We start from the raw sequence: 27866 nt of genomic DNA on the forward strand, positions 1-27866 counted from the left end.
AAAAACTTATAATCGACAAGATGGATCGGAAGTTGCTCAAAAGACTTAAAAGTAAAGAAAGAAAAAACAATTGTAAGACTTATTTTTATGAGTGGGGACCTTTTGGATCCCAAGAATGTTAGTGGGATTTATTTTATTTTCTTTACTGACATTGGTCAAAAAAAATAAAATCAATGTTGTTATGAATTATTGACCTATTTAAGGCTCCAATTACTTCACATCAAATATTACATTTCAAAAATATTTTTGGGGAAAATATCACGTATTTTGTGTTTGCCATTTAAAAAAAATGTTTTGATAAAAATAGCATTAAACAAACAAAAAAAAAAAGGTAAAAATATTAAAAACTTATAATCGACAAATGGATCTGAAGTTGCTCAAAAGACTTAAAAGTAAAGTAAGAAAAAATAATTGTAAGACTTATTTTTATGAGTGGGGACCTTTTGGATCCCAAAAATGTTAGTGGGATTTTTTATTTTATTTTAAACTGACATTGGTCAAAAAAAAAAAAAAAAAAGATTTAAATGTTGTGATATACTGACCTATTTAAGGCTCCAATTACTTCCCATCAAATATTACACTTTGACATTTTTTGGGGGGTAGGGGGGGAATATTGCATATATTGTGTTTTTGCCATAAATAAAATTTGCCTTGAAAAAAGAGCATAAAACAAACATGAAAAAAATAACTTATAATTGACAGATAGATCTGAAGCTGATCTATATGATAGATGAACTTCAGATCAAAAACATATACAGTATATACTAAAAACTTTGGTGAGTGGGACCCTTTTGGATCCCCAAGATTTTTTAATTTAATTTAAACACTTAAGTCTCTAGAATGTGGAGACTTAAGCGTTTAAGGTTAAAAAAAAGTATGACTTATTTAACACTTTTATGAGTTAATATTTGGACCCCCAAAAATGATAGTAGGAGTTTGGAATAAAACTGCCATTACTCAAAAAATAATAATGAATCAAAATCAATGTTATGAATTATTGACCTATTCAAGCCTGCAATTCCCTCACTTTAAAAATTCCACTTTGAAATATTTTTCAAAGAAAACATTGCGTATTTTGTGTTTGCCATTTAAAAAAATGTTTTGACAAAAAGAGCATAAAACAAACAAAAAAACTTGAAAAAAACAAAACAAAACGTATAATCGACGGATGGATCTGAAGTTGATCGAAAGACTTAAAGTAAAGAAAGAAAAAACAATTGTAAGACTTATTTTTATGAGTGGGGATCTTTTGGATGCCCAAGAATGTTAATGGGATTTTTTTTTTTTAAACTGACATTGGTCAAAAAAAATAAACAATGAATTAAAATCAATGTTGTTATGAATTATTGACCTATTTAAGGCTCCAATTACTTCACACCAAATATTACACTTAGACATTTTTAGGGGGTAAAATATTGCGTATTATGTGTTTTTGCCATAAAAACTTTGAATAAAAAAAAAAAAGTATACTAAAAACTTTGGGCCTCCAATTACTTCCCATCAAATATTCCACTGACAATTTTTGGAGGAAAATATCACACATTTTGTGTGTTGGCCATATAGAAAACACATTTTCTTGGACAAAAAGAGCATAAAAGAAACAAAACATGAATAAATAATACAAATGTATCATCGACAGACACATCCAAAGTTGATCTCGAGACTTTAGCGTTAAAGGTTATCCCCCAAGAATTTTTGTGGATTTTTTTTTAACTGTCATTGCTCAAAAAATAATAATGTATGAAAATCAATGTTGTTATGAATTATTGACCTATTTAAGTCTATAATTACTTCACATCAAATATTAAACTTAGAATTTGTTTGGGGGAAAATACTGCCTATTTTGTGTGTTTGCCATATAAAAATCTAAATGTTCTTTGACAAAAAGGGCATAAAAGAGACACAAAAAAAATGTTCCCCCCAAAAAATTACAGATATAGTATACGGATAGTTCTTAAATTAATCTAGAGATGAGCAGAAACGCTATGGACAGGTATATTTCCGGTTCAAGGCACAAAACAGGAAGTACATTTTCAACCCGCAGCACCTGCAGTGAGTGAACTCGTCCAAAAGATGGCGCCATAGCAGAAACAACAACACACTGGAGTCGATGTTCAAAACTATTTGTTGTATACAAAACATTATGACCGTTAGTGAATAAAAAATCCCTAAATTAGCCGCACAAGTAATAAAAAAAGAATGACCTATTTTTAACACTTGTAAAAGTCCCCAATAATTTTATTGGGATTTTGTTTAACAAAAAAAAAAAAAAGAATTAAAATCAATGTTAAAAATAATTGACCTATTTAAGCCTCCAATTATTTCACATCAAATACTCCACTTTGAACATTTTTTTTGGGGGGGTGAAATATTGCATACTTTGGGTTTTTGTCATAAAAAACTGGGTTTTGACAAAAAAGGGCATAAACTACAGAGCCCCTAAAGGGACATGGGGGAAATTTTTTTTTGTATAATTTTTTTTTTTTTAGACATGTATCTTGTGCGCACGAGAAACTTTCTCGTGCGCACAAGACGTATTATTTTTATTTTTATTTTTTTAAACATGTATCTCGTGCACACGAGATACATGTCTAAAAATAATAAAAATAAAATACATATATATAAATTGTTTTTTTATAACTTTATAAAAAGTATCTTGTGCGCACGAGATACATGTCTAAAAATAATAAAAATAAAATATATATATAAAATTGTTTTTTTATAAATTTATAACTTCATAAAAAGTTTCTCGTGCACACGAGATACATGTCTAAAAAAAAAAAAAATTATAAACATTTCCCCCCCCCCATGTCCCTTTAGGGGCTTTGTAATAAACATAGTTAAAAACAAAAATTTTTATTTAAGCGTTAAAAATAAAAATTCATATGTGAGGTATTTTTAGCATTTTTATGACTTTCGGGATACTTGAGGGGAGCCCTAAAGGTTAAAAAAAAAAGGAAAAAAAAGGATATTGTATTGGTTTTGAAAATGAAAAATATCTATACTGCATTCTTTGATTTTTCAGTGAAAAAGTTTGGACACCCTGTGCAAGAGCCTCAATGAGGACACACTGCCCCTCGTGGGGGGAAAGGGTAATGCAGGTGTGGGCATGTGCAGAGATCGGTTTCAAAGTCCGCCTTCCACACGCATTTGAAAATATACTAAAATGTTACCTTTTAAAGAAATTGCCTTTGACTGACAGGACTGCCTCAAGCCCCGCCCACGGCTGTGACATCACCAGTCATCATTCTGCCCATATACTGGAGGTGAAAGGTCGCAATGGAGCGGTGTGTCTCCCCCAGCAGGATGGCTACAAGACAGGAAGCAGTGAGGTCAGAGGTGAAGGAGAACCCAGCCAACTGGTGTGTAGCCATGACGTCATGTCGAGCTGAGATTGGTCTTTCTGAGGGACGACACGCAGGACACCTTTCATGCCAAGAGGGTCAGAGGTCACGCTTGGTGGGTTGGGCCGTGGCGCAGCTCAGGAAACGTCCAAGTGGTCTTCCTGTCCGAGGGCGGCAGCTTCCTGTGGACATTTTTTATGATGCACAGCAAGAAAGTCCAGATCCTGTGAGACAGAAGTTACTCAACACTTGTCAAAGATCCTTTATGTCCAAAGCTTTTCCACTGAGGGCCACACGCTGGAGATCAAAGCATGCGGGGCCACTTTGATATAGACTTGTTTAACCTTTAGGGCTCCCCTCAAGTCTCGGTCATAAAAATGTCAAAAATATGTCACACATTATTTTGTTTTTTATTATTCAATGTTAAATTTGTACAACTTCAGTTCTATCTCTCGATAATTAGGTTTAATTTGTTTAAATTATATTTCCTTCCTTGTTTAAGAAAATCCTGCTTTTTTTATGGCATGACAACAAAACGTGCAATATTTCCCCCCCAAAATATGTCAAAGTGGAATATATGATGTGAGGAAATTGGAGCCTTATGGAGGTGAATAATTCATAACATGAATTTCAAATCATTATTTTTTGAGCAATGACTTAAAAAAAAATCCCTTTAAAATTCTTGGGGATTTAAAAGGGCCCCACTCATAATAAAAGTGTTAAAATAAGTTTTTTTAATATTTTTTTTTTACCTTCAATACTCAAGTCGATTATACGTTTTTCTAATTTGTTTTATGCCCTTTTTGTAAAAAAAATAAACTGATTTTGTGAAAAAAAAAAATCTAAATTTACCCCAAAGTGTAATATTTGATGTGAAGTAAATAGAGCCTTAAGTAGGTCAATAAATCACAACACTACTTATTTTATTAAATTTTTGAGTAATTATTGGAGATCCAAAAGTGTTGAAAATAAGTTTATACACTTAAGTCTCGAGATCAACTTCAGATCTATTCGTCGACCATAAGCTTTTATTTTCTATTTGTTTGTTGTATGTCCTTTTTGTCAAAGAAAACTTTTTTTTTTATACAGCAAACACATAAAATAAAATATTTCACAGTGGAATATTTGATGTGAAGTAATTGGAGCCTTAAATAAGTCAATAATTCCTAACATTGACTTTAAATCATAATTTTTTGAGCAATGATTTTAAAAAAGATCCCCCTAAAAATTAGGTATCTAAAAGGGGCCCCACTCATAAAAGTGTTAAAACAAGTCATATATATATATATTATTTAAACTTTCAATTAAGTTAGATCAACTTCAGATCTATCTGGTAATTGTAGGTTTTTATTATTTGTTGTATGGCCTTTTTTTCAAAGAAAATCCTGTTTTTAATGGCAAAACAACAAAACGTGTAATAACCATCCATCCATCCATTTTCTACCGCTTGTCCCTTTCCGGGTTGCGGGGGGTGCTGGAGCTGCATTCGGATGCAATATTCCCAAAAATTACTTCAAAGCGGAATATGTGATGTGAAGTAATTGGAGCCTTAAATAGGTGAATAATTCACAACATGAATTTTAAAACGTAATTTTTTAAACAATGACTTAAAATTCTTGAGGATTTAAAAGGGACCCACTCATAAAAAAGTTAAAATAAGTAATTTTTTTTTTTTTTACTTTCAATACTTGGTTATAAGTTTTTCTAATTTGTATTGTGTCCTTTTTGTAAAAAATAAACTGATTTTGTGACAAAAAAAATGCAATATTCGATGTTAAGTAGATGGAGCCTTACGTAGGTCAATAAATCATAACATTATTGATTTTAATTAATTTTTTTAGTAGTTTAAAAAATCCCACTAAAATTCTTGGAGATTTATAAGTGTTAAAAATAAGTCATATACATAAAACATTTTTATAACACTTAAGTCTCTAGATCAACTTCAGATCTATTCATCGACTATAAGCTTTTATTTTCTATTTGTTTTATGTCCTTTTTGTTAAATTCTTTTTTTAATTTTTATGTATAGCAAACACAAAATAAAATATTACACAGTGGAATATTTGATGTGAAGTCATTGGAGCCTTAAATAGGTCAATAATTCATAACATTGATTTTAAATCATTATTTTTTGAACTATTACTTTAAAATGCTTGGGGTTTTAAAAGGGCCCCCACTCATAAAAGTGTTAAAATAAGTCTTTTTTTTTTTTTTTTACTTTCAATACTCAAGTTAAGTTTTTCTACTTTGTTGTATGCCCTTTTGGTAAAAAATAAACTGATTTTGTGAAAAAAAAGCAATATTTGATGTGAAGTAAATGTAGCCTTAAGTAGGTCAATAAATCATAACACTATTGATTTTATCCATTTTCTACCGCTTGTCCCTTTAATTAATACATTTTTGAGTAATGAGTTTAAAAAATCCCACTAAAATTATTGGCTATTTAAAAGTGTTAAAAAAAAGTCATATACATATATATTTGTTTTAACACTTAAGTCTCCAGACCAACTTCAGATCTATTCATCGACTATAAGCTTTTATTTTCTATTTGTTTTATGTCCTTTTTGTTGAAAACTTTTTTTTTTATATGTAGCAAACACAAAATAAAATATTTCACAGTGGAATATTTGATGTGAAGTCATTGGAGCCTTAAATAGGTCAATAATTCATAATATTGATTTTAAATCATTATTTTTTGAACAATGACTTTAAAATTATTTGGGATTTAAAAGACACTCACTCTTAAAAGTCTTAAAATAAGTCATATTTATTTCTTTACTTTCAATAGTCAAGTCGATAAGTTTTTCTAATTGGTTTTATGTCCTTTTTGTAAAAAATAGATTTTGTGAAAAAAAAAAATGCAATATTTGATGTGAAGTAAATGGAGCCTTAAGTAGGTCAATAAATCATAACATTATTGATTTTAATTATTAATTTTTGAATAATGAGTTGAAAAAAATCCCACTAAAATTCTTGGGAGATTTAAGTGTTAAAAATAAGTCATATACATAAACATTTTTTAATAACACTTAAGTCTCAAGATCAACTTCAGATCTATTCATCGACTATAAGCTTTTCTTTTCTATTCGTTTTATGTCTTTTTCGTTAAAGAACACTTTAGTTTTATATATAGCAAACACATAAAATATTTCACAGTGGAATATTTGATGTGAAGTCATTGGAGCCTTAAATAGGTCAATAATTCATAACGTTGATTTTAAATCATTATTTTTTGAACAATGACTTTAAAATTATTTGGGATTTAAAAGGGCCCCACTCATAAGTGTTAAAATAAGTCATATTTATTTCTTTACTTTCAATAGTCAAGTCGATAAGTTTTTCTAATTGGTTTTATGTCCTTTTTGTAAAAAATAGATTTTGTGAAAAAAAAAATGCAATATTTGATGTGAAGTAAATGGAGCCTTAATTAGGTCAATAAATCATAACATTATTGATTTTAATTATTCATTTTTGAGTAATGAGTTAAAAAAAATCCCACTAAAATTCTTGGGAGATTTAAGTGTTAAAAATAAGTCATATACATAAACATTTTTTAATAACACTTAAGTCTCTAGATCAACTTCAGATCTATTCATCGACTATAAGCTTTTCTTTTCTATTCGTTTTATATGTCATTTTTGTTAAAGAACACTTTAGTTTTTTATATAGCAAACACATAAAATATTTCACAGTGGAATATTTGATGTGAAGTAATTGGAGACTTAAATAGGTCAATAATTCATAACATTGACTTTACATAATTTGAGAAATGAGTTTAAAAAAAATCACTCTAAAATTGTGAATCTAAAAGGGCCCATTCATATATATTTCATTGTTTTAACTTTCAACAATTAAGTCTTTAGATCAACTTCAGATCTGTTAATTGTACGTTTTTATTTGTTTTATGGCCTTTTTGTCAAAGAAAACTGCTACACAAATCCTAGTAAAATTCTTGGGAATTTAAAAGGGTCCTACTCATAATAAAAGTGTTAAAATAAGACTTATTTTGTTGTTACTTTTAATACTCAAGTCGATTTTACGTTTTTCTAATTTGTTTTATGCCATTTTTATTTATTTTTTAACAAAAAATGGCATAAAACATTTTTATTTAAATATGAAATAAATGTGATTGATCTAATAGTATTTGTAGCATGGTGTGTATTTACATAGCGCTTTACCATACCTGGAATGGCAACCAAAACAGCGCTTTACCATACCTGTAATGGTAACTAAAGTGTTTTACATTGTACATCACATTCACACACCGATGGCGGCAATAGTATTCTCTGAATATGCTGCGGGCCACAAATGGAAACCCTTTTGGGCACGACCACTGAACTCACATTTTGAGAGCAAAGAAAATTGTTTTTATTACAAAGCAAAAAAAAAAAAAAAAGGTCAGTGAATGGCAGCCCTTGACAGACATTCACTCTGCTGCTGCTTCGTTTTCGCTCACAAACTTTGAGGACGCCTGCAGAGTGTCGCCCCCTAGTGGTAGAACAAAAACAGTACACCCTCCCCATTACACAAAAAACCCCTACAAAATAAATTAGCTGACGTTTTGCTTCATCCATGACGTCGCCAGGTGCGCAGTTTTACAGTTAACGAGAGGAACGTAAGGTCACCTTCAACGTGTTTGTAAGCCATCAGTGCGACACACGCTGGCGGGGACACAAAACGCTCCAAAGAGAAGACCAGAGTGCATTTATTTAGCGATACAGTGCGGAGCTGCAAACAAGACACACAAAAAGACAAGGTTGTGTTGCAGCTCCTCACTATAGCAGCATCAGCAGTTTTAAACAACACAACTGTCCTCTCAATCACGTGTGTGCTGAACAGCTCAGCAGATTTTCAAGTTCTAGAGGAAAAAAAATAAAAATAAAAAAAGGCCGCCGTGATGTCAGGGAGGCTCTGGCAGTTGTCCTTTGCGTCACTCGTCCGAGCCCGCCGAGCGTTTCTGGTTGCGTTTGCGTGGAGACCTCCTGGGCGACGCTTTGTCTGCGAGGACAAGATGACCGCTTTTTAAACCGAGCCACTTGTACTGAGGAAGGCGCTTCCATGGTTACATACGACTAGGGGTGTCCCGATCTGATATCGATATCAGCTTGCATGTAAAATGTCCGATACAAGCAGCCCTGCAGCGTGTTTACTTGTGCAAAGTTGACAGCAAGTTAGTCAAGTCAATGACAAAAAGGTAAACATGCTCGGCTATAGGCTACTAGGAGATTGCAGCTACACAACAGCTAAGCACACACGCTTAATTGAACAATATTGCAGTTTTGAACAACACACTATCATAAGGTTTAGTGTTTTTCATTCCGACTATTGTTCTGACTCATTTCACTTGATCAAACCTTTTACACCACAAAATAATCAAAGTATGAATGATTTTAGACGACATCCTATGAGATTAATAACCCTTGTGCAAGTTTAAGATTGATTATACACACTTACTCTTAGGATCCATAAGTGTCATAAGTCCGCAATACTTTATTTATTTATTTTAAAAAATGTTTTTTTTTTGTTTGTTTTTTAAAATGATAAATGGGTTATACTTGTATAGCGCTTTTCTACCTTCAAGGTACTCAAAGCGCTTTGACAGTATTTCCACATTCACCCATTCACACACACGTTCACACACTGATGGCGGGAGCTGCCATGCAAGGCGCTAACCAACAGCCATCAGGAGCAAGGGTGAAGTGTCTTGCCCAAGGACACAACGGACGTGACTAGGATGGTAGAAGGTGGGGATTGAACCCCAGTAACCAGCAACCCTCCGATTGCTGGCCCGGCCACTCTACCAACTTCGCCACGCCGCCCCAACTTTTTAACTTTCAAAGCTTGAAATCTTTTAACATGTTCATACCTATCTTTTGATACAACATTTGTACTATCTTTTTATGTTTTATGGCCTTTTTGTCATAAATAGCATAAACTGTTTACTTTAATATAATAGGAGAATGCTATACCGTATTTTTCGGACTACAAGTCGCAGTTTTTTTCATAGTTTGGCCGGGGGTGCGACTTATACTCAGGAGTGACTTATGTGTGAAATTATTAACACATTACCGTAAAATATCAAATAATATTATTTATCTCATTCCCATAAGAGACTAGACGTAGAAGATTTCATGGGATTTAGCGATTAGGAGTGACAGATTGTTTGGTAAACGTATAGCATGTTCTATATGTTATAGTTATTTGAATGACTCTTTCCATAATATGTTACGTTAACATACCAGGCACGTTCTCAGTTGGTTATTTATGCCTCATATAACGTACACTTATTCAGCCTGTTGTTCACTATTCTTTATTTATTTTAAATTGCCTTTCAAATGTCTATTCTTGGTGTTGGGTTTTATCAAATAAACTTCCCCAAAAAATGCGACTTATACTCCTGTGCGGCTTATACATGTTTTTTTCCTTCTTTATTATGCATTTTCGGCCGGTGCAACTTATACCCCGAAAAATTCGGTAAATGCAAAATAAAATAAAATAAAATTTCAGAATGTAATACTTGAGGTTGGTTAATCGCATGCACACACACACACATACAGTAAAGGCCAAAAGTTTGGACACACCTTCTCATTCAATGCATTATCTTTATTTTCATGACTATTTTACATTGTAGATTGTCACTGAATGCATCAAAACTATGAATGAACACATGTGGAGTTATGTACTTAACAAAAAAAAGGTGAAATAATACAAAACAAAAATTGGCCACCTTTTGCTCTGATTACTGCTTTGCACACTCTTGGCATTCTCTCGAGCTTCAAGAGGTAGTCACCTGAAAGGGTTATCCCTTCACAGGTGTCATAGTTTTGATGCCTTCAGTGACAATCTACAATGTAAATAGTCATGAAAATAATGAAAAGGCATTGAAATGAATAGGTGTGTCCAAACTTTTGGCTTGTACTGTACACACACACACACACACACACACATTTATACACGTGCACTACACATTTAAGCGTGCACGCGCACACACACGATCATGTTAATTTAATTTCAGTGGTTTAAAGGCAGTTTAACTCATTAACGCTCATCAAAGCTCTGATAATTATGCTCAGGATTTTCTGTTGGTTAAGGGGGACAAATACACCCCAAAAAAAGTGTTTTAAAATCGGCAAAAATGAGATTAATTGAGTTTTCATGGAAAAAGGATATCAATATACCAGGATTACAGTATGTTTTAAAATAGCAATTTTAATGGGAGTCAATGGGGCTTAAAAAGGTCTTAAGAGAAAGTGTTAATTTGTATATCTTATGTGGGCTCTGTACCGCGGATGTCGTTGTGGCTTGTGCAGCCCTTTGAGACATTTGTGATTTAGGGCTATATAAATAAACATTGATTGATTGATTGATTGATTAGTGGCCACATGCGTGGACAGCACCTTTTAGCTCTTATTTCCAAAATTGTGTACACTACTGAATTGGGGTCTTATGCCGACATATGGACACTTATACTGCTATGTGGTGGTGTCAGAAGAGTATAACATACAATGGAATTTGGAAAAAAAAAGTGTAAAAATAAAAATGTGCATGTCACTACACATTAAGTACACATTTGTGTACTTATGGACTAAGTAGATCATATCAAAAGATGATTTTTAGTTTTTATTCTAATTTAGGGTCCAATAAGCCCAAATAGCAAAGAGAAATAAAAAAGCATGTAAACAAACAGCTTGGGCCTTAAGAGGTTAATACAATGTCTCAATCAAAAGCACAATGCTATTTTATATTTTTTAAAACAATTTTAAAACTCTATAGTGAAATTTCAGACTGCTAACCTTCAAACTGAACAATCATACCACATAAGGAACACATGTAATGCCCATTTTGGGCCCTAGGAGTGCACAAGGGTTAATAACGGTATCGGCCAGTGCTGGTGTGGTATCGGAAGTGAACAAGTTGTATCGGGACACCCCTACATACGTGTTACATTTCATGCATGCATGCATGGTGCAGAGCGGCGAGTTTCTAGACAAAGCCCTCACCTCTGCGACTCTGCACTGAAGGAGACGTGACAGCGGGGAGAAGCGAGAGACAAGACGGAGAGAGAGAGGGAGAGAGAGAGAGAGAAGAGGGCAGGGTGAGTGATCCTCATGCACAGAGAAGCTCAATCAAAGGTTGGGGTGGAAAGAATGTGACAACTCCCAAGAGATGATAGGTAGACAAAAGTATTTGGACACCTACCTGTTATTTGATTAGAAAAAGTGTCCAGATACTATTGTCTATACAGTAAGGGTGTAAAAGTACATGTAGTCGTATCGGAACCGTCGCTTGGATGCGGGACAGGAAGTGTTTACACCGTAAAACAACACTCTTTTAGTCCAGTGTAGCAGAAGTGCAAAGGAGAAGTAAGAACCTGAAATGTTAAAGGGAAACTTCGGTTTTTTTCAACCTGGGCCCTGTTTTCATAATTTTTTCTGTATATGTGAGTGCTGGATAAAACATTTTTTGAGGTCGCGCCAGTATTGAGCAGGGCAGGCAGCCTCCAGCCCAGCTAACGCTCGTACACAGGGCAACTGGCTCTCGTCAAAATTCGGCCTATAAACATGCATTTTTTTCACACTGACAGGCTCAGATAGTTACAATGAGTGTCCGACAACATACTAGAAAGGAGAAATTAACGTATGTCTCTACCTTTAGCTGGAGATCGCTGTTTGTTGTGAGCTGTGTCCAAATCTCACCACGCTACAAATCTCGTTCCGAAATCTCGCGATAACTCGCGACAAAACACCGGTGGAAAAACAGTTACCTAACCCTAACCCTTTTCTATAAAACTAAACTAACAGTCTTCGGTAACTTAGTCCAATACAAAATCACTTCGGTCGTCTCTCTTCACCTCAGTCAGGTAACTGTTTTTCCACCGGTGTTTTGTCGCGAGTTATCGCGAGATTTCGGAACGAGATTTGTAGCGTGGTGAGATTTGGACACAGCTCACAACAAACAGCGATCTCCAGCTAAAGGTAGAGACATACGTTAATTTCTCCTTTCTAGTATGTTGTCGGACACTCATTGTAACTATCTGAGCCTGTCAGTGTGAAAAAAATGCATGTTTATAGGCCGAATTTTGACGAGAGCCAGTTGCCCTGTGTACGAGCGTTAGCTGGGCTGGAGGCTGCCTGCCCTGCTCAATACTGGCGCGACCTCAAAAAATGTTTTATCCAGCACTCACATATACAGAAAAAATTATGAAAACAGGGCCCAGGTTGAAAAAAACCGAAGTTTCCCTTTAAGTCCCCGCTGTCTTTAAGTTTTGTTTGGGAACTTCTCCTTCCCGTGAAATAAACCCAAAAAGCCAAGGTCAAGTTTGATAAGTAGAAAGCAGGTCAAGCACAGTGCTGACAACTGGAACTGGTAATGAATGAAACTTGATGCTACTAAAAATAATTCTATTACTGTTGCACTTTGTCTGTATTGTTTATTTTCCTAAGAAGAACGCAGCAGCGTGGCTGAGATGCTACGAAAACAAAAACGAACCCATTTTCTGCATCCTAGTCACTGCCCTTGTTTCCTTGGGCCAGAACTTGACCCACCTTGCTACCAGTGTCAATCACATGAGTGTATTAATGTGTGTGGCAGCTTTACAAAAATCATTTAAAAAAAAAAAAAAGGCCCTTAGCAATAACTAAAAATAAACACATTTTAATAAAATATACAGTTGCCCCTCGCCAATACGCGCTTCTAATGTTGCCGCTTTACTCAATCGCGTTTCTTAGAAAGCTTTACAGATTCAAAATTCATATCAGTTCCTGGCTGAGTCTCTTTGGACTTCGGCCTATTATGAGTAAAAGATGTACATATCTCAAGCAATTATTGTACGTTTTTTGGGCCTAAAAAGAAGCATTTTCAAACAAAAAATGTCTAAAAGAACTTATAATATGAAACATCTAAAGTGGTGGTTCCTTAAATTTTTTATTTCAGGGCCCAACGTTTCCACTACAGAAGAGCCTGGGGCCCACTCAAATATTAACACTGACTGAATTAGTAATCTTACTCTTAATCACATTCACATATCTAACCTAAAATAGTTTACAACCAATGTCAAATAATATGAAACCATGTGATAATCAAAAACACTGTTATTTATTTAAAACAAACCTTAGACTTAGGTCAGGCTGATTAGAAAAATAAATACCAATCAAATATACAGCATAAGAAGGGAGTCATAACTGATGAAAAATGTTTTTACATACAATTATGTAGTGCTAAAATAGATAAACTAAATAGTTTTTGCGCTTAGGCAACTTCTAGATTACTTTAGCGCCAGACTTCTTCTGTTTGATATTGTCATTACTGCCACAGGTGGTAAAAAAGTGCATTACAGAGTACCGCTGTGGCCCATACGGACTACAGCTGAGAAACAGATATTTTTTGGTTAAGAAACATTGATGTAAGGTACTGTACTTTATTGCACAGCAGATCATCATTAAACAAGGTGCAGTATTTTCAAGTTGTTTAAGAACTGAATGTTTGTGTGTGAATCTATATTACTGTACCGTATTTTTCGGACTATAAGTCGCAGTTTTTTTTCATAGTTTGGCCGGGGGTGCGACTTATACTCAGGAGCGACTTACACTACCGTTCAAAAGTTTGGGGTCACCCAAACAATTTTGTGGAATAGCCTTCATTTCTAAGAACAAGAATAGACTGTCGAGTTTCAGATGAAAGTTCTCTTTTTCTGGCCATTTTGAGCGTTTAATTGACCCCACAAATGTGATGCTCCAGAAACTCAATCTGCTCAAAGGAAGGTCAGTTTTGTACCTTCTGTAACGAGCTAAACTGTTTTCAGATGTGTGAACATGATTGCACAAGGGTTTTCTAATCATCAATTAGCCTTCTGAGCCAATGAGCAAACACATTGTACCATTAGAACACTGGAGTGATAGTTGCTGGAAATGGGCCTCTATACACCTATGTAGATATTGCGCCAAAAACCAGACATTTGCAGCTAGAATAGTCATTTACCACATTAGCAATGTATAGAATGTATTTCTTTAAAGTTAAGACTAGTTTAAAGTTATCTTCATTGAAAAGTACAGTGCTTTTCCTTCAAAAATAAGGACATTTCAATGTGACCCCAAACTTTTGAACGGTAGTGTATGTGTGAAATTATTAACACATTACCGTAAAATATCAAATAATATTATTTAGCTCATTCACGTAAGAGACTAGACGTATAAGATTTCATGGGATTTAGTGATTAGGAGTGACAGATTGTTTGGTAAACATATAGCATGTTCTATATGTTATAGTTATTTGAATGACTCTTACCATAATATGTTACGTTAACATACCAGGCACGTTCTCAGTTGGTTATTTATGCCTCATATAACGTACACTTATTCAGCCTGTTGTTCACTATTCTTTATTTATTTTAAATTGCCTTTCAAATGTCTATTCTTGGTGTTGGGTTTTATCAAATAAATTTCCCCCCAAAAATGCGACTTATACTCCAGTGCGACATATGTTTTTTTCCTTCTTTATTATGCATTTTCGGCCGGTGCGACTTATACTCCGGAGCGATTTATACTCCGAAAAATACGGTACTCGTATTTGTTTTACAGTACAGTATAGGGATGTGCAATGTGGCTTAAAATCTATAGCCTCCTGTGATAAACATATATCACGGTATTTGGTATATATAGGACTATTTTAAAACGGGTTACAAAGGCTCCTAATTTGGCTACTGACGTATGCGATAACATATTGCATCAATTCTGGTTGTATTATTTTGTCAAACCTATTACAAATCTACTTGCTAATTTACTGTTAATGTCTGGTTACTTCTGTTTGTAACATGTTTACAGCTACATTAATGTTAAAATGTAACAAGCACTTATTCTTCTGTTGTTTGGACATTTTACATCAGTTTTGGGTATCGGTCCGATACCAAGTAGTTACAGGGACAGTATTGGTCATACCAATGCGGATACTGATACTTCAAATGTTCAGGATCATTCGAATGATGACATTTTTGATCATGATTATAATCCAACCAAAACACAGCATAGTGATGTAATAATATCTGTCACATGACAAAAGTTTGTAAAAAGATTTATATTTTTTTGGTTTTAGTAACTAACCACTGTAGTATCAACCTGATACTATACTACTTGGTATCGTTGCTGTCGATATTTGTATCAATTCACCTACTTGTTTACATTTAAGAGCTGTAGCTTGCGGTTAGCATATCCTTCAACGGTGTGCAGTGTAGCATGTTTAGCTATTCCTCCTCATCCAGTTATAATAGTACTTGTAAGAAACAATTTATTTGTCTCACATGGAGGCGTGGATCGCTGACTTAGAAGTAGCTTAGCAGTGAAGAGGGATGTTAGCCGCTAGCGAGGATGCGTCATTGCGCTGAGGACGCAGCGTTCGTTCGCTTGTCGCTGTCAAATTTGCTGGACACAGCTACAATGTGCCAACATGCACTATCACAATAAGACAATAGTATTAAAAGCTCTATCGGCTGACAAATTTATATCATTGATGTCTTGTAAAGTCTATATCGCACAACCCTAGTATAGTACATGTCTTACTTTCTATTATGTAAATGTGTCACGTTTCGAGGGCTCTTATAATGTACAAACTCTTAGGTCGTAAACATGCCCTTAACTATGAACATTTGTAAGTAATCATACTTAGCACAGGCGGGTCTGGAAATAAGCATGATAAGCAAGGGACAACTATATTATATATTACATTAATTTGCTTTGTCGCCTATCAAGAAAGCTTATACAGCTATTAAATTATTTGGACCTACACAAAATGTATGAAAGCAGCATCTGCATACATTTTTTTTATAAATCTATATTTTTATTTGACTATTGTATTATTGGACAATAAGGACAAGGAATTTAGAGTTTTTTTATGATTCATTTAAAAAAACAAATTGCACCCAAACGATAAGCAGTTTTACCTTTTGGCTTTTGTTCCCTAACTGTACCAAAAATTAAGCAACCCCAAATACGTCGACACGTACCATTGCACCCCCACTGTACAGTATATATGAGTAGAGTTGTGTACATACTGATCTGGTTCAGAGTTTCTTGAGGGATCCAGCTGAGGTCTACGTCGTTGTGACTCGACGTTCCCATTTCTACTTTCGCAGCAGGACGCCTCCTCTGTGCACGCACACACACACGTTTAAAGAATGAGAAACTAAACAAGTCAATGTCGTCCAAGCCATGCTGCTGTTACCTTTCTGGACTCCAACAGCTGATGAAGGCCGACGACGACGAGCAGTCCGAGGCCAGACAGGAAGATGTACATGAAGATGCTGGAAGGAAGTCGACGGTGAGTTGCGTGGGTGCAAGGATCACAAGCACAAAAGCAAAATCACAAACATTCTTTGGAGATTGTGATGTGTTATTTATACTGTCGTAGGGATGGGTACCGAATGTGGTACTTTTTTGGCACCAACCCAATCCCGTCGGTCCTACCGGGCACCGATTCACATACAATCCCACGGTGCAATGTTATGGTACCTGGGTTGCACGTGACGTCACGCCCGGTTGCCAATTCAGTCGGCTATCCGCACTTCGGCGATCACTCCAGCAGCACTGAGCGCAGAATCAGTCAAACTACATCTAGCTAATGGTACGATTTTTGATGCCAACAAAGTAACTCAAAAAAACGCTCCAAAGGAAGTAAGGCTCCACTTTTCCAAAAATGTGCTCGCTTAATGCTAATATACATTGGCTTTGCTATTGACATGCTACTGATTAGCATTAGCAATTTTACATGACGATTTCAACACTTACAAATTTTTTAAGGAAAACTACAAATAGAATGCACGTTACAATCAAACAGCTGCTGCTTAATAAATACGACACTTGCAGTATTAACGCTTTTTAGGGCACAAAAAAATCACAATAAACTATACACTGATGCCATGTAATGTCTTGCAACTTTAATTGCAACTTAATGTCGTCCCTGCAAATGAGACTCAGCAATCTGATAATAAAACAAGATACAACAACTGAACAGCGGTTATCATAATCAGCTTATTTTTAAATGTTTCAATAAAAATGAGATTGTATTTACAAAAACAAAGAATATTCATTAACACACACAAAACCACCGAAAACTTGTACCGATATCGATCCTCAGGTACCGGGAATTGGTACCGTGTCGGTTCAAATGTAAACAGTAACCATCTGTAGTTGGCAAGAATAGTAAGCAAATAATATACTAGTACAAATAGAATACATAAAAAGTATTCATACATTAATAGTGGTATTATTAAAATAAGACTAATACATGCAAGTGTTATTGTCATCAACTGGCACCTGTACCAATTTATTTTTAATAATCTACTTTATGCTGTGTTACGGTAATTATAACTGAAATGCACATAATTTGGTCTCACTGTACAGTGCTGTTATTCTACAATGTTATGTTATTGTTTTTCACTTGCTTTATTAACTTACAAGCAATCTAACGTTAAATGGTCACTGAATGACAGGAGTACCTGTTGCTGTTTGTTTACACTTAACTGACTCAACGCTAAGCAACTGATACTGTAGGAGAGCCATTCCGATTCAATAACCGGGACGTTTTTAATCACGGTTAATAGTAAAACCGGTTAATTGTTGCATCCTTATGTATGCATGTTTAAAATAAACTAAAAAACCAATAGAAAACAGGAAGAAAGAAGAGGGCGCTTACGTCTCTCCATCCAGACCGTCCTCCTTCTCAGTGATGGTGACCGTCTGGTTAAACACGGCGTCCTGGAAGATGTTGCCCTAATAGCAAGAAGAAAGTGTCATTTAATTGAGGGTGGTGTTGCTAGGCGACAACTCCTCACTTACATTGCTGTCCTTGTAGTTGAGGTTGATGACGAGTCCAAAGGGTCGCCCTCCCATGGGTTCTGCCGGGATGAAGGAGTACTCGAAGGTGGCCTGCTTGCTGGGAGGAACCAGCGTGTCCAGCTGGAGCGCCGTGAAGTTCTGGATGTAGAACTGGTAGTCCTGGCAGGAGAGAAGAACAAGACCACGTCAAGACAGCAAAGGGCGGCGTCCTCCTCTTGTGTCTTTCAAATCTGGTCCAGTTTTAACCTGAGGGTAGCGGAAAGAAGCGTCCAGAGAGTCCACCACAAAGTTCTCTGAGCCTTTGTTGGTAAAGCCCATCAGGAACTTGACAATGTCGTTGGCAGGGAAGTCTGAAAGAGACAGCAGACGTTCACATTTAAAGGGGAAGTACACTTTTTTTCTACAATCCTTATCATGTAAGACAAGAACACGTGTTTTTCTTTCTTTATGCACTCTAATTCTTAATATACAGCAAGTATGAGGTGGCTAACAATGCAGCTAATGACAATGCACTAATAAAACCCATAAAGCACTTTAAAAAACATCTAAAACCCACCAAAAATACTCCATTTACATTTCGTGACCAGAATATTAATCAAGTATTAGCGATATTGTTATTATAAGCGCTTACGCAGACAAACTATTTTTAGCTGTGCCGTGATCACAGAGAGCTAACTAGCTTATGCTGCTATATTGACATACAGTACTGAGCTGCGGCTGCATCACCTCTGAGTTGGTAAAACTTAATTCTAGATTATAAATCATGCCTCTCACCTGAACAGTAGAAGGTTGTGGACATAAACCAAGAAGTTGGTCAACTTTGACATCCAACTTATACCCGGAGATGGCGAGAAAGACACTTTCTTTTTTTTACTCGAGGGGAGATTATGATTAATTCTTCTTCTAAAAGGGAAGATATGAACATCCCATCAGTCGGCAGCCCAGTGAGAGCAGACATTGCACACTAAGTGATTGGTTTATTATGTTTGTATTTCTTGTTTAGCACATAGCGATGGACCTGGGCCGATAACCAATTTTGCTTGACAATATATTGTATAGAGGTGGGGGGAATAAGGGATTTTTACATAGATCGCAATTTGGACATGGACGATTATAAAATCGAGTAGTAAACGTCAATAATCGATAAAATTTGGCTGACTGCAGTGAGCCACCTCACAGAGTGATGCGACCAACTCCTTTATTTTAGGGCAGTTATGTTCCAGTTTTACACACATTTACATTAATTTAATAAATGTGTGAATTAATTAAACTGTTTTGTATAACAAATGCACTGTTTTTTTAAGTTGAAAGTGGCAAACGCTTATTTAGTGAAACAAAAAGAAATGCAAAACAACACCCATATATATATATTAGAGATACATCAATAATCAATTATTAATCGAATCGTACCTCTTGAATCATAATTGTAATCCCATCTCTAATATTGACCTACAAATTATTACCAATAAACAATGTTATTGCCATTATTCTTATGAGACAAAATTAACCATTGATGTAATAATAATGCAGGTATATCCTTTCAAATGCATTATTTTAACGTTGTAATTAATGTAATGAAAACGCTTGAATCTCAAAGTTAAATAAAACAAACAATAAAATATGTTTTGTCTGTTAGGAAAATTTTGCACTTGAATAAAAAAATGCAACCAAAAGTAATAAAATATTTTAAGGAGGGAATTAGGGTGGGCCCAGATAAACACAACCACAACAATAAATAAAATAACAAAAAGTATTGACAAACAAAGTTGCACATCAATATTGAACATGTAGGCAGAGATAGAGTTGTACATTACTTAACTGACAATCAAGTTAAGATCTTCTTAAACAAATGTGCAAAGTAACAATATAAACACTACAGTTTAAACAGATGTATTAACAGGTCATATGCAAAACAAAAATTAAGTTTGTCAGATTCCGAGTGAGGAACACTTGACATAACATGACAACACTTTTATGTTTTGTGATAATTTTGTCCATGTTAGCTACTACATGCTAACTAGTTGCACTGTGTGATGCTAGCGGACCAGCAGCCCCGCAAAAAGAATCAAAGACACTTAATGAGGAAAGATAATTCACCCCCTTATTTTCATTCTGCTACAGTACAAACATGCGTAGCCGTTAAAAGCGACAAAAAGCGTGAATGCTCTTGAAGCACGCACATGGCAATTTATCGACGCTGAAAAACTTACCGACATTACTTTTCATTTATCATTGGTTAATTGACTTATCAAATATCGGCCCCGGCTAAGTATACTACTGTTACTATATGATGCTTAAAGGCCTACTGAAATGAATTTTTTTTATTTAAACGGGGATAGCAGATCTATTCTATGTGTCATACTTGATCATTTCGCGATATTGCCATATTTTTGCTGAAAGGATTTAGTATAGAACAACGACGATAAAGATTGCAACTTTTGGTATCTGATAAAAAAAAGGCTTGCACCTACCGGAAGTAGCGTGACGTAGTCAGTTGAACATATACGCAAAGTTCCCTATTGTTTACAATGATGGCCGCATGAAGTGAGAGAGATTCGGACCGAGAAAGCGACAATTTCCCCATTAGTTTGAGCGAGGATGAAAGATTTGTGGATGAGTAAAGTGCAAGTGAAGGACTAGTGGGGAGTTGAAGCTATTCAGATAGGGAAGATGCTGTGAGAGCCGGGGGTGACCTGATATTCAGCTGGGAATGACTACAACAGTAAATAAACACAAGACATATATATACTCTATTAGCCACAACACAACCAGGCTTATATTTAATATGCCACAAATTAATCCTGCATAAAAACACCTGCGTGTTTGTTATGCTAGCTCCTAGCTCCTCTGCTAGCTCCTAGCTCCATAGAACACGCCAATACAATTCAAACACCTGATCAACACACACAATCACTCAGCCCAAAAGACCGTTTACCTAACCCAAGGTTCATAAAGCTTATATATTTTAAAAAAGTTACGTACGTGACGCGCACATACGGTCAAGTTATCGAATGTTTAGCAGCCAAGGCTGCATACTCACGGTACCTGATATTCAGCTGGGAATGACTACAACAGTAAATAAACACAAGACATATATATACTCTATTAGCCACAACACAACCAGGCTTATATTTAATATGCCACAAATTAATCCTGCATAATAACACCTGCGTGTTTGTTATGCTAGCTCCTAGCTCCTCTGCTAGCTCCTAGCTCCATAGAACACGCCAATACAATTCAAACACCTGATCAACACACACAATCACTCAGCCCAAAAGACCGTTCACCTAACCCAAGGTTCATAAAGCTTATATATTTTTAAAAAGTTACGTACGTGACGCGCACGTACGGTACGGTATGTGTTATGCTAGCTCCTAGCTCCTCTGCTAGCTCCTAGCTCCATAGAACACGCCAATACAATTCAAACACATGATCAACACACACAATCACTCAGCCCAAAAGACCGTTCACCTAACCCAAGGTTCATAAAGCTTATATATTTTAAAAAAGTTACGTACATACGCAAAAAAAAGCCAAAGCTGCATACTCACAGTAGCACGTCTGCGTCTTTGTCATCCAAATCAAAGTAATCCTGGTAAGAGTCTGTGTTGTCCCAGTTCTCTACAGGCGTCTGTGTATCCAAATCAAAAGTCCTCCTGGTTAGAGTCTCTGTTATCCGAGTTCTTCCATCTTGACTGCATCTTTCGGGAATGTAAACAAAGAAGCGCCGGCTGTGTACTGTTGTGGCTGACTACGTTCGAAAAATACGTCCATTTCGCACCGACAACTTTCTTCTTTGCTTGCTCGGCTTCCTTCTCTATAATGCAATGAACATGATTGAAACAGATTCACGAACACAGATGTCCAGAATACTGTGGAATTATGAAATGAAAACAGAGCTTTTTCGTATCGGCTTCAATGTGGAAGGCATACCCGTGTTCGCCGGGCTACGTCACACGCATACGTCATCCTCAGAGGCGTTTCGAACCGGAAGTTTAGCGGCAAATTTAAAATGTCACTTTATAAGTTAACCCGGCCGTATTGGCATGTGTTATAATGTTAAGATTTCATCATTGATATATAAACTATCAGACTGCGTGGTCGGTAGTAGTGGGTTTCAGTAGGCCTTTAAGTCTTTCACTAAAGCTTGGTCTGTTTAGCACACAGCTTTTAAAACGTTCATCATCACCATCCTCCTTATATTCAGGTTCAAAAATATAAGTCTGTGGGTCATCATTTGTCCCGAAGTAGTCTTTGTTGTCTCTCATTAGGTTGGCCATGATTAGTAGTGTTGTTGTTGAAGGAAATAGCGAGCGCTGTGATGCATCTGTAAAATTAAAATTAATGCGAAGCCCTATGCTTAAAATTAGCTAAATACGTAAATATTACATTGCTATGAATGTGCCTATTACTATATATACACACACACGTTATACATATATATATATACACACACACACACACATTATACATATATATATATATATATATATACATACACACATACACACATACACACACACACACACACACACACACACACACACACACACACACACACACACACACACACACACACACACACACACAATGCATATAAAATGTTGGAAGCTTTTGGATGTTTTTTACAATGCGGGAATAGAGTGACCACCATTGTTAGAAGACTTTTGTTAGCATTTATTTACGAGTTAGAATGCATAAAAAAAAGAAAAACATATGTTCTCTTGTCTTACATAATGGTTGTGAATGATAATAGGAAGGGGAAAAAAAGTGCAGTTAACATTTAAAAGTCCCCTGTTATGCAAAAGTGGCTTTTTAATTTTGTTCTTTGTTGTTTATGAGCATAAAAACAGTTTGGTGAAGTATCCATACAGGAATAATCTTCCTCATAGAAATGATCTCGCCTCTGACCCACCTTAGTTCAATGTTTTTATTACCGCAGGCTTCACTAAACATCCTAAAACTTTACAGACTCTGAAAAGAGCAAAAAACATTACCTTCTCCTTTGACAAAGAGAATGGTGGTATCGGCGTTTGGCGACGCCTTCACCTCGCCCACCGACGTCTCCTCCTCCTCATCCTCCTTTTCTTCCGTCTACAAGAAAACACACAGACAAGTCAGCTTCAACAATATTGCTTTAATGTTGTTTGGACCTCATGAGTCATTTTCTTACGAGTTCCGTGTTTTCGTCGTCTTCTACTTCGGCTTCGTCGTCCTCATCCTCGGCCGTCGCGTCGTCCACGATGTCATCCTCCACCGCGTCCACCTCCTCATCCTCGGTCAGATCCTGAGCACTAACCAATGGCCCTAAATATAAAATAAAAAGCTTATTTATTGACCAAACAAGTGTCAGCACTGAAGAGATACAGTTAGGTCCAGAAATATTTGGACATTGACACAATTTTCAGTATTCTAGCTCTGTACAACACCACAATGGATTTGAAATGAAACAATCAAGATGTGCTTTAAGTGCAGACTTTGAGCTTTAATTTGAGGGTATTTACATCCAAATCAGGTGAACAGTGTAGGAATTACAACACATTTTATATGTGCCTTCCACCTTTTAAGGGACCAAAGGAATTGGACAAACTAACATAATCATAAATCAAATTGTCACTTTTTAATACTTTGTTGCAAATCCTTTGCAGCCAATGAAAGCCTGAAGTCTGGAACCCATAGACTTCGTCCCTGGTGACGCTCTGCCAGGCCTCTGCTGCAGCTGTCTTCAGTTCCTACTTGTTCTTTGGGCATTTTCCCTTTCCATGTTGTCTTCAGAAAGTGAAATTCATGCTTAATCGGATTCAGGTCAGGTGATTGACTTGTCCATTGCAGAACATTCCACTTCTTTGCCTTAAAAACTCTTTGGTTGCTTTCAAAGTATGCTTTGGGCCATTGTACATCTGCAATGTGCAGCACCGTCTAATGAGTTTTGAAACATTTGGCTGAATATGAGCGGATAATAGTGCCCGAAACACTTCAGAATTCAGTCTGCTGCTTTTGTCAGCTGTCACATCATCAATAAATATAAGAGATCCAGTTCCACTGGCAGCTATGCATGCCCACGCCATTACATTATTACCTCCATGCTTCACTGATGAGGTGGTATGCTTTGGATCTTGAGCAGTTCCTTCCCTTCTCTTTCCATCATTCAGGTACACGTTGATATTTTTCTCATCTGTCCATAAGGTGTTGTTCCAGAACTGCACAGGCTCTTTTAGATGTTTCCTTGCAAACTCTAATCTGGCCTTCCTGTTTTTGAGGCTCACCAATGGTTTACACCTTGTGATAAAACCTCTGTATTTCCTCTGGTGAAGTCTTCTCTTAATTGTTGACTTGGTACACAGGAGAGTTTTCTTCTTCTGGCCAACTGTTGTGAAGGGGTTTTTCTTGACAAGGGAAAGGATTTGTCTGTCATCCACCACACTTGTTTTCCGTAGTCTTCCAGATCTTTTGGTGTTGCTGAACTCACCAGTGCGTTCTCTCTTATTAAGAATGTACCAAACAGTTGCTTTGGCCACACCTACTGTTTTTGCTATCTCTCTGATGGGGTTGTTTTGATTTTTCAGCCTAATGATGGCTTGCTTCACTGATAGTGACAGCTCTTTGGACTTCATATTGAGAGATGACCTCCCCGGGTTCCAAATGAATATACCACACTTGAAATGAACACTAGGCCTTTTATCTGCTCCTTGTAAATGAAATAAAGGGGGGAAAATGAGTGAATAACACACACCTGGCCATGGAACAGCTGAGTAGCCAATTGTCCAATTACTTTTGGTCCCTTAAAACAGTGTTTTTCAATCTTTTTTGAGCCAAGGCACATTTTTTGCGTTGAAAAAATCCGGAGGCACAACACCAGCAGAAATCATTAGAAAACGAAACTCAGTTGACAGTAAAAAGTCGTTGTCGCAATTGTTGGATATGATGTCAAACCATAAACAACCATGCATCACTAAAGCTCTTGTCTCAAAGTAGGTGTACTGTCATGACCTGTCACATCAAGCCGTGACTTATTTGGAGTTTTTTTGTTGTTTTCCTGTGTGTAGTGCTTTAGTTCTTGTCTTGCGCTCCTATTTTGGTGGCTTTTTCTCTTTTTACTGTATTTTTCTGTAGCAGTTTCATGTCTTCCTTTGAGCGATATTTCCCGCGTCTACTTTGTTTTAGTATTCAAGAATAATTTCAGTTGTTTTTATCCTTCTTTGTGGGGACATCTTTGATTGTCATGTCATGTTCGGATGTACATTGTGGACGCCGTCTTAGCTCCACAGTAAGTCTTTGCTGTCGTCCAGCATTCTGTTTTTGTGTACTTTGTAGCCAATTCCGTTTGTTTCGTTCTGCATAGCCTTCCCTCCAATGCCTTTTCTTGGCGGCACTCGCTTTTTGTTAATTTTTGGCTTAAGCATTAGACACTTTTTTACCGGCACACTGTCGTCCGCATATTGTGATCACGACAAACAATGTTCCCGACATCTACAAAGCATTTAGCTACCTGCTGCCATCTACTGATATGGAAGAGTATTACACGGTTACTCTGCTGAGCTCTAGACAGCACCGACACTCAACAACAGCACATTTGCAGATTATTACTACTGGTTTGCAAAAAATATTTTTAACCCAAATAGTTGAAATTACATATTCTTCCACGGCACAGTGGTTGAAAACACTGCCTTAAAATCCAATCCACTTTATTTATATAGCACATTTAAACAACAAAATCCAAAGTGCTGCACAACAATATTAAAAACCAATATTAAAAAAAAACGGACAAAAAACCCCACACCGTTCACCTGATTTGGATGTAAATACCCTCAAATTAAAGCTCAAAGTCTGCACATCTTGATTGTTTCATTTCAAATCCATTGTGGTGTTGTACAGACCTGGAATACTGAAAATTGTGTCAATGTTAGGGGTGTAACGGTACGTGTATTTGTATTGAACCGTTTCGGTACGGGCGTTCCGGTTCGGAGGTGTACCGAACAAGTTTCCACACGGACATATTAAGTAGCGTAACACACGTTGTGTAAACAATGCACACTGAGGCACAACACACGGCATGCTAGCAGCTAACGGGCTACAATAGACTGACCATACGTCCTCTTTTCACCGGACATGTCCTCTTTTGCGGAGCTGTCAGGGCGGAGTTTCTTAAATGCCTCAAATGTCCGTCATTTTGAGTTAGGGTTGCGTGTATTTTCAATGTACGTTCAGGGTTAAGAAGGGGTTAATAACAAAACAAATTGTGCGCGCAGCAGCATTGGTGAGGGAGAGGCAGAGACAGAGACAGCGAGAGAGTTATGATAAACGTGCATGCGTCGCCAGGCTCTGCTTTTTATCCATAGATTTATCAGATTTAATTTTTTATTATCTATAGCAGGGGTGTCAAAAGTGTGCCGCGGAGGCCATTTGCGGCCCACAGCTGTTTTAAAGGCCCACGGCACATTCTAAAAATACTATTAAAATAAACAAAAACATAACAAAAGTGAAATAAAAAAGCTTAAAGGTTAAATGTAACTTAGAAAAAGTTGCAATGTTGACTAGTAAAACTAAGCTGTTTTTTTTCCTTTCAAACTGTCATTGCTCAAAACATAATATTGAATCAAAATGAATGTTATTATGAATTATTGACCTATCCAAGGTTCCAATTACTTCACATCAAATATTCCACTAAGAAAAATATTTTTGGTGGAAGATTTTGCAAATTTGGTAAATAAATAACCCAAAAATTTATATTTTGATGTTTTCTTACTGTACCGAAAATGAACCGAACCGTGACCTCTAAACCGAGGTACGTACCGAACCCTAATCTTTGTGTACTGTTACACCCCTAGTCAATGTCCAAATATGTATGGACCTAACTGTATGTCCACAGAGTAATATTGACATTGTTACTAATAAAATACATTTATATAATGATATAATTGATGTGCGTACATTATCAATGTACTCACAATAACGTAATCACCACAAACCAGAGGATATTTTATTTATCACAAAAGTCCCATTTTCACAAGTTACATATTCTGCAATCTAAGAAGTCAATGTTGAGTTATAATATCTGTAAATAATGTTCACTATGATATGTTATAAGAACATTATGTGACAGTAATGAGTGAAGTTAGCAGGCTAATCACGACACTTAGCTTGTTAGCTCGCAGTAAGGACACGTCAGTGTATGAGGAAGCAGACTAACTTTAGCGATTAACCATAAGCGGTATTGTTTTGTTGAGATGTACAACCTGTGCAACAATAGCTAAGAAGGTTAAAAAACGCCTAATGAATAAATAATAACAATAAGGCTACAGCTAGCCGGCACATGTCAAAAGGAGAATGGCCTTCGCGTCAGTTAGCAGTGAAGCTAACAAGCTAGGCGGCTAAAGCTAGCTTCAAGTTGTTTGTTTTCTTCCTCACAGGACGGGGGGGGGATACATTAGACTTACGAACCCCTGCTGACGATGTGCGCCGGGAAGGCGAGTAACACAACCAGAAGGAGTTTGGGGAGAAATGTCATCATTGTGGAGCCGAAATCAGCGCCTTCTCATTCGGACAGGCTGCGCGAGAGAGCCGCTAAGACAGGCAGTGGAGGTGTGACGTTCGCGAACGAAGCGAGTCTTTCTGAACGGCTCTTTTTTTTTTTTCTTTCTTTTTTTTAAGTGAAGATGAGAACCGAGTCGCAGCTGTGAGCCGTTCGCGTGGGAGC

General features: G+C 36.3%; 2 protein-coding genes across 4 annotated transcripts in view; both read right to left on the reverse strand.

The window, feature by feature from the left end:
• LOC133629772 (nebulin-like) overlaps positions 1 to 27866 on the reverse strand; it is a 175880-nt gene that overhangs the window by 53276 nt on the left and 94738 nt on the right. The window lies entirely within an intron of this gene.
• Positions 3525 to 27767, reverse strand: ssr1 (signal sequence receptor, alpha). Of its 3 annotated transcripts, XM_062020751.1 has the most exons (10): positions 27611 to 27767; positions 23343 to 23476; positions 23167 to 23263; positions 18416 to 18519; positions 18170 to 18328; positions 18027 to 18103; positions 16557 to 16635; positions 16387 to 16480; positions 11345 to 11359; positions 8034 to 8342 (listed from the first exon to the last, which is right to left on the reverse strand). In XM_062020751.1, the coding sequence occupies exons 1-10, from the start codon at positions 27678 to 27680 to the stop codon at positions 8275 to 8277; spliced, it is 897 nt and encodes a 298-aa protein (XP_061876735.1). In that variant the 5' UTR covers positions 27681 to 27767; the 3' UTR covers positions 8034 to 8274. The 3 variants fall into 3 exon arrangements, with proteins under 3 accessions (XP_061876737.1, XP_061876735.1, XP_061876736.1); XM_062020753.1 differs by lacking the exons at positions 8034 to 8342; positions 11345 to 11359 and adding an exon at positions 3525 to 3568; XM_062020752.1 differs by lacking the exon at positions 11345 to 11359.

This window comes from Entelurus aequoreus, linkage group LG15 (assembly GCF_033978785.1).
Source record: "Entelurus aequoreus isolate RoL-2023_Sb linkage group LG15, RoL_Eaeq_v1.1, whole genome shotgun sequence".
Lineage (NCBI taxonomy): Eukaryota > Metazoa > Chordata > Actinopteri > Syngnathiformes > Syngnathidae > Entelurus > Entelurus aequoreus.

Excerpts from the sequence above, each read along its gene's own strand:
- ssr1 (XM_062020751.1), bottom strand. The coding sequence starts at position 27,680 with ATGATGACATTTCTCCCCAAACTCCTTCTGGTTGTGTTACTCGCCTTC. Across the intron at positions 23,264-23,342 it reads ACGACGAAAACACGGAACTC|ACGGAAGAAAAGGAGGATGA; the intron begins GTAAGAAAATGA and ends GTTTTCTTGTAG. Across the intron at positions 18,104-18,169 it reads TCAACTACAAGGACAGCAAT|GGCAACATCTTCCAGGACGC; the intron begins GTAAGTGAGGAG and ends TCTTGCTATTAG.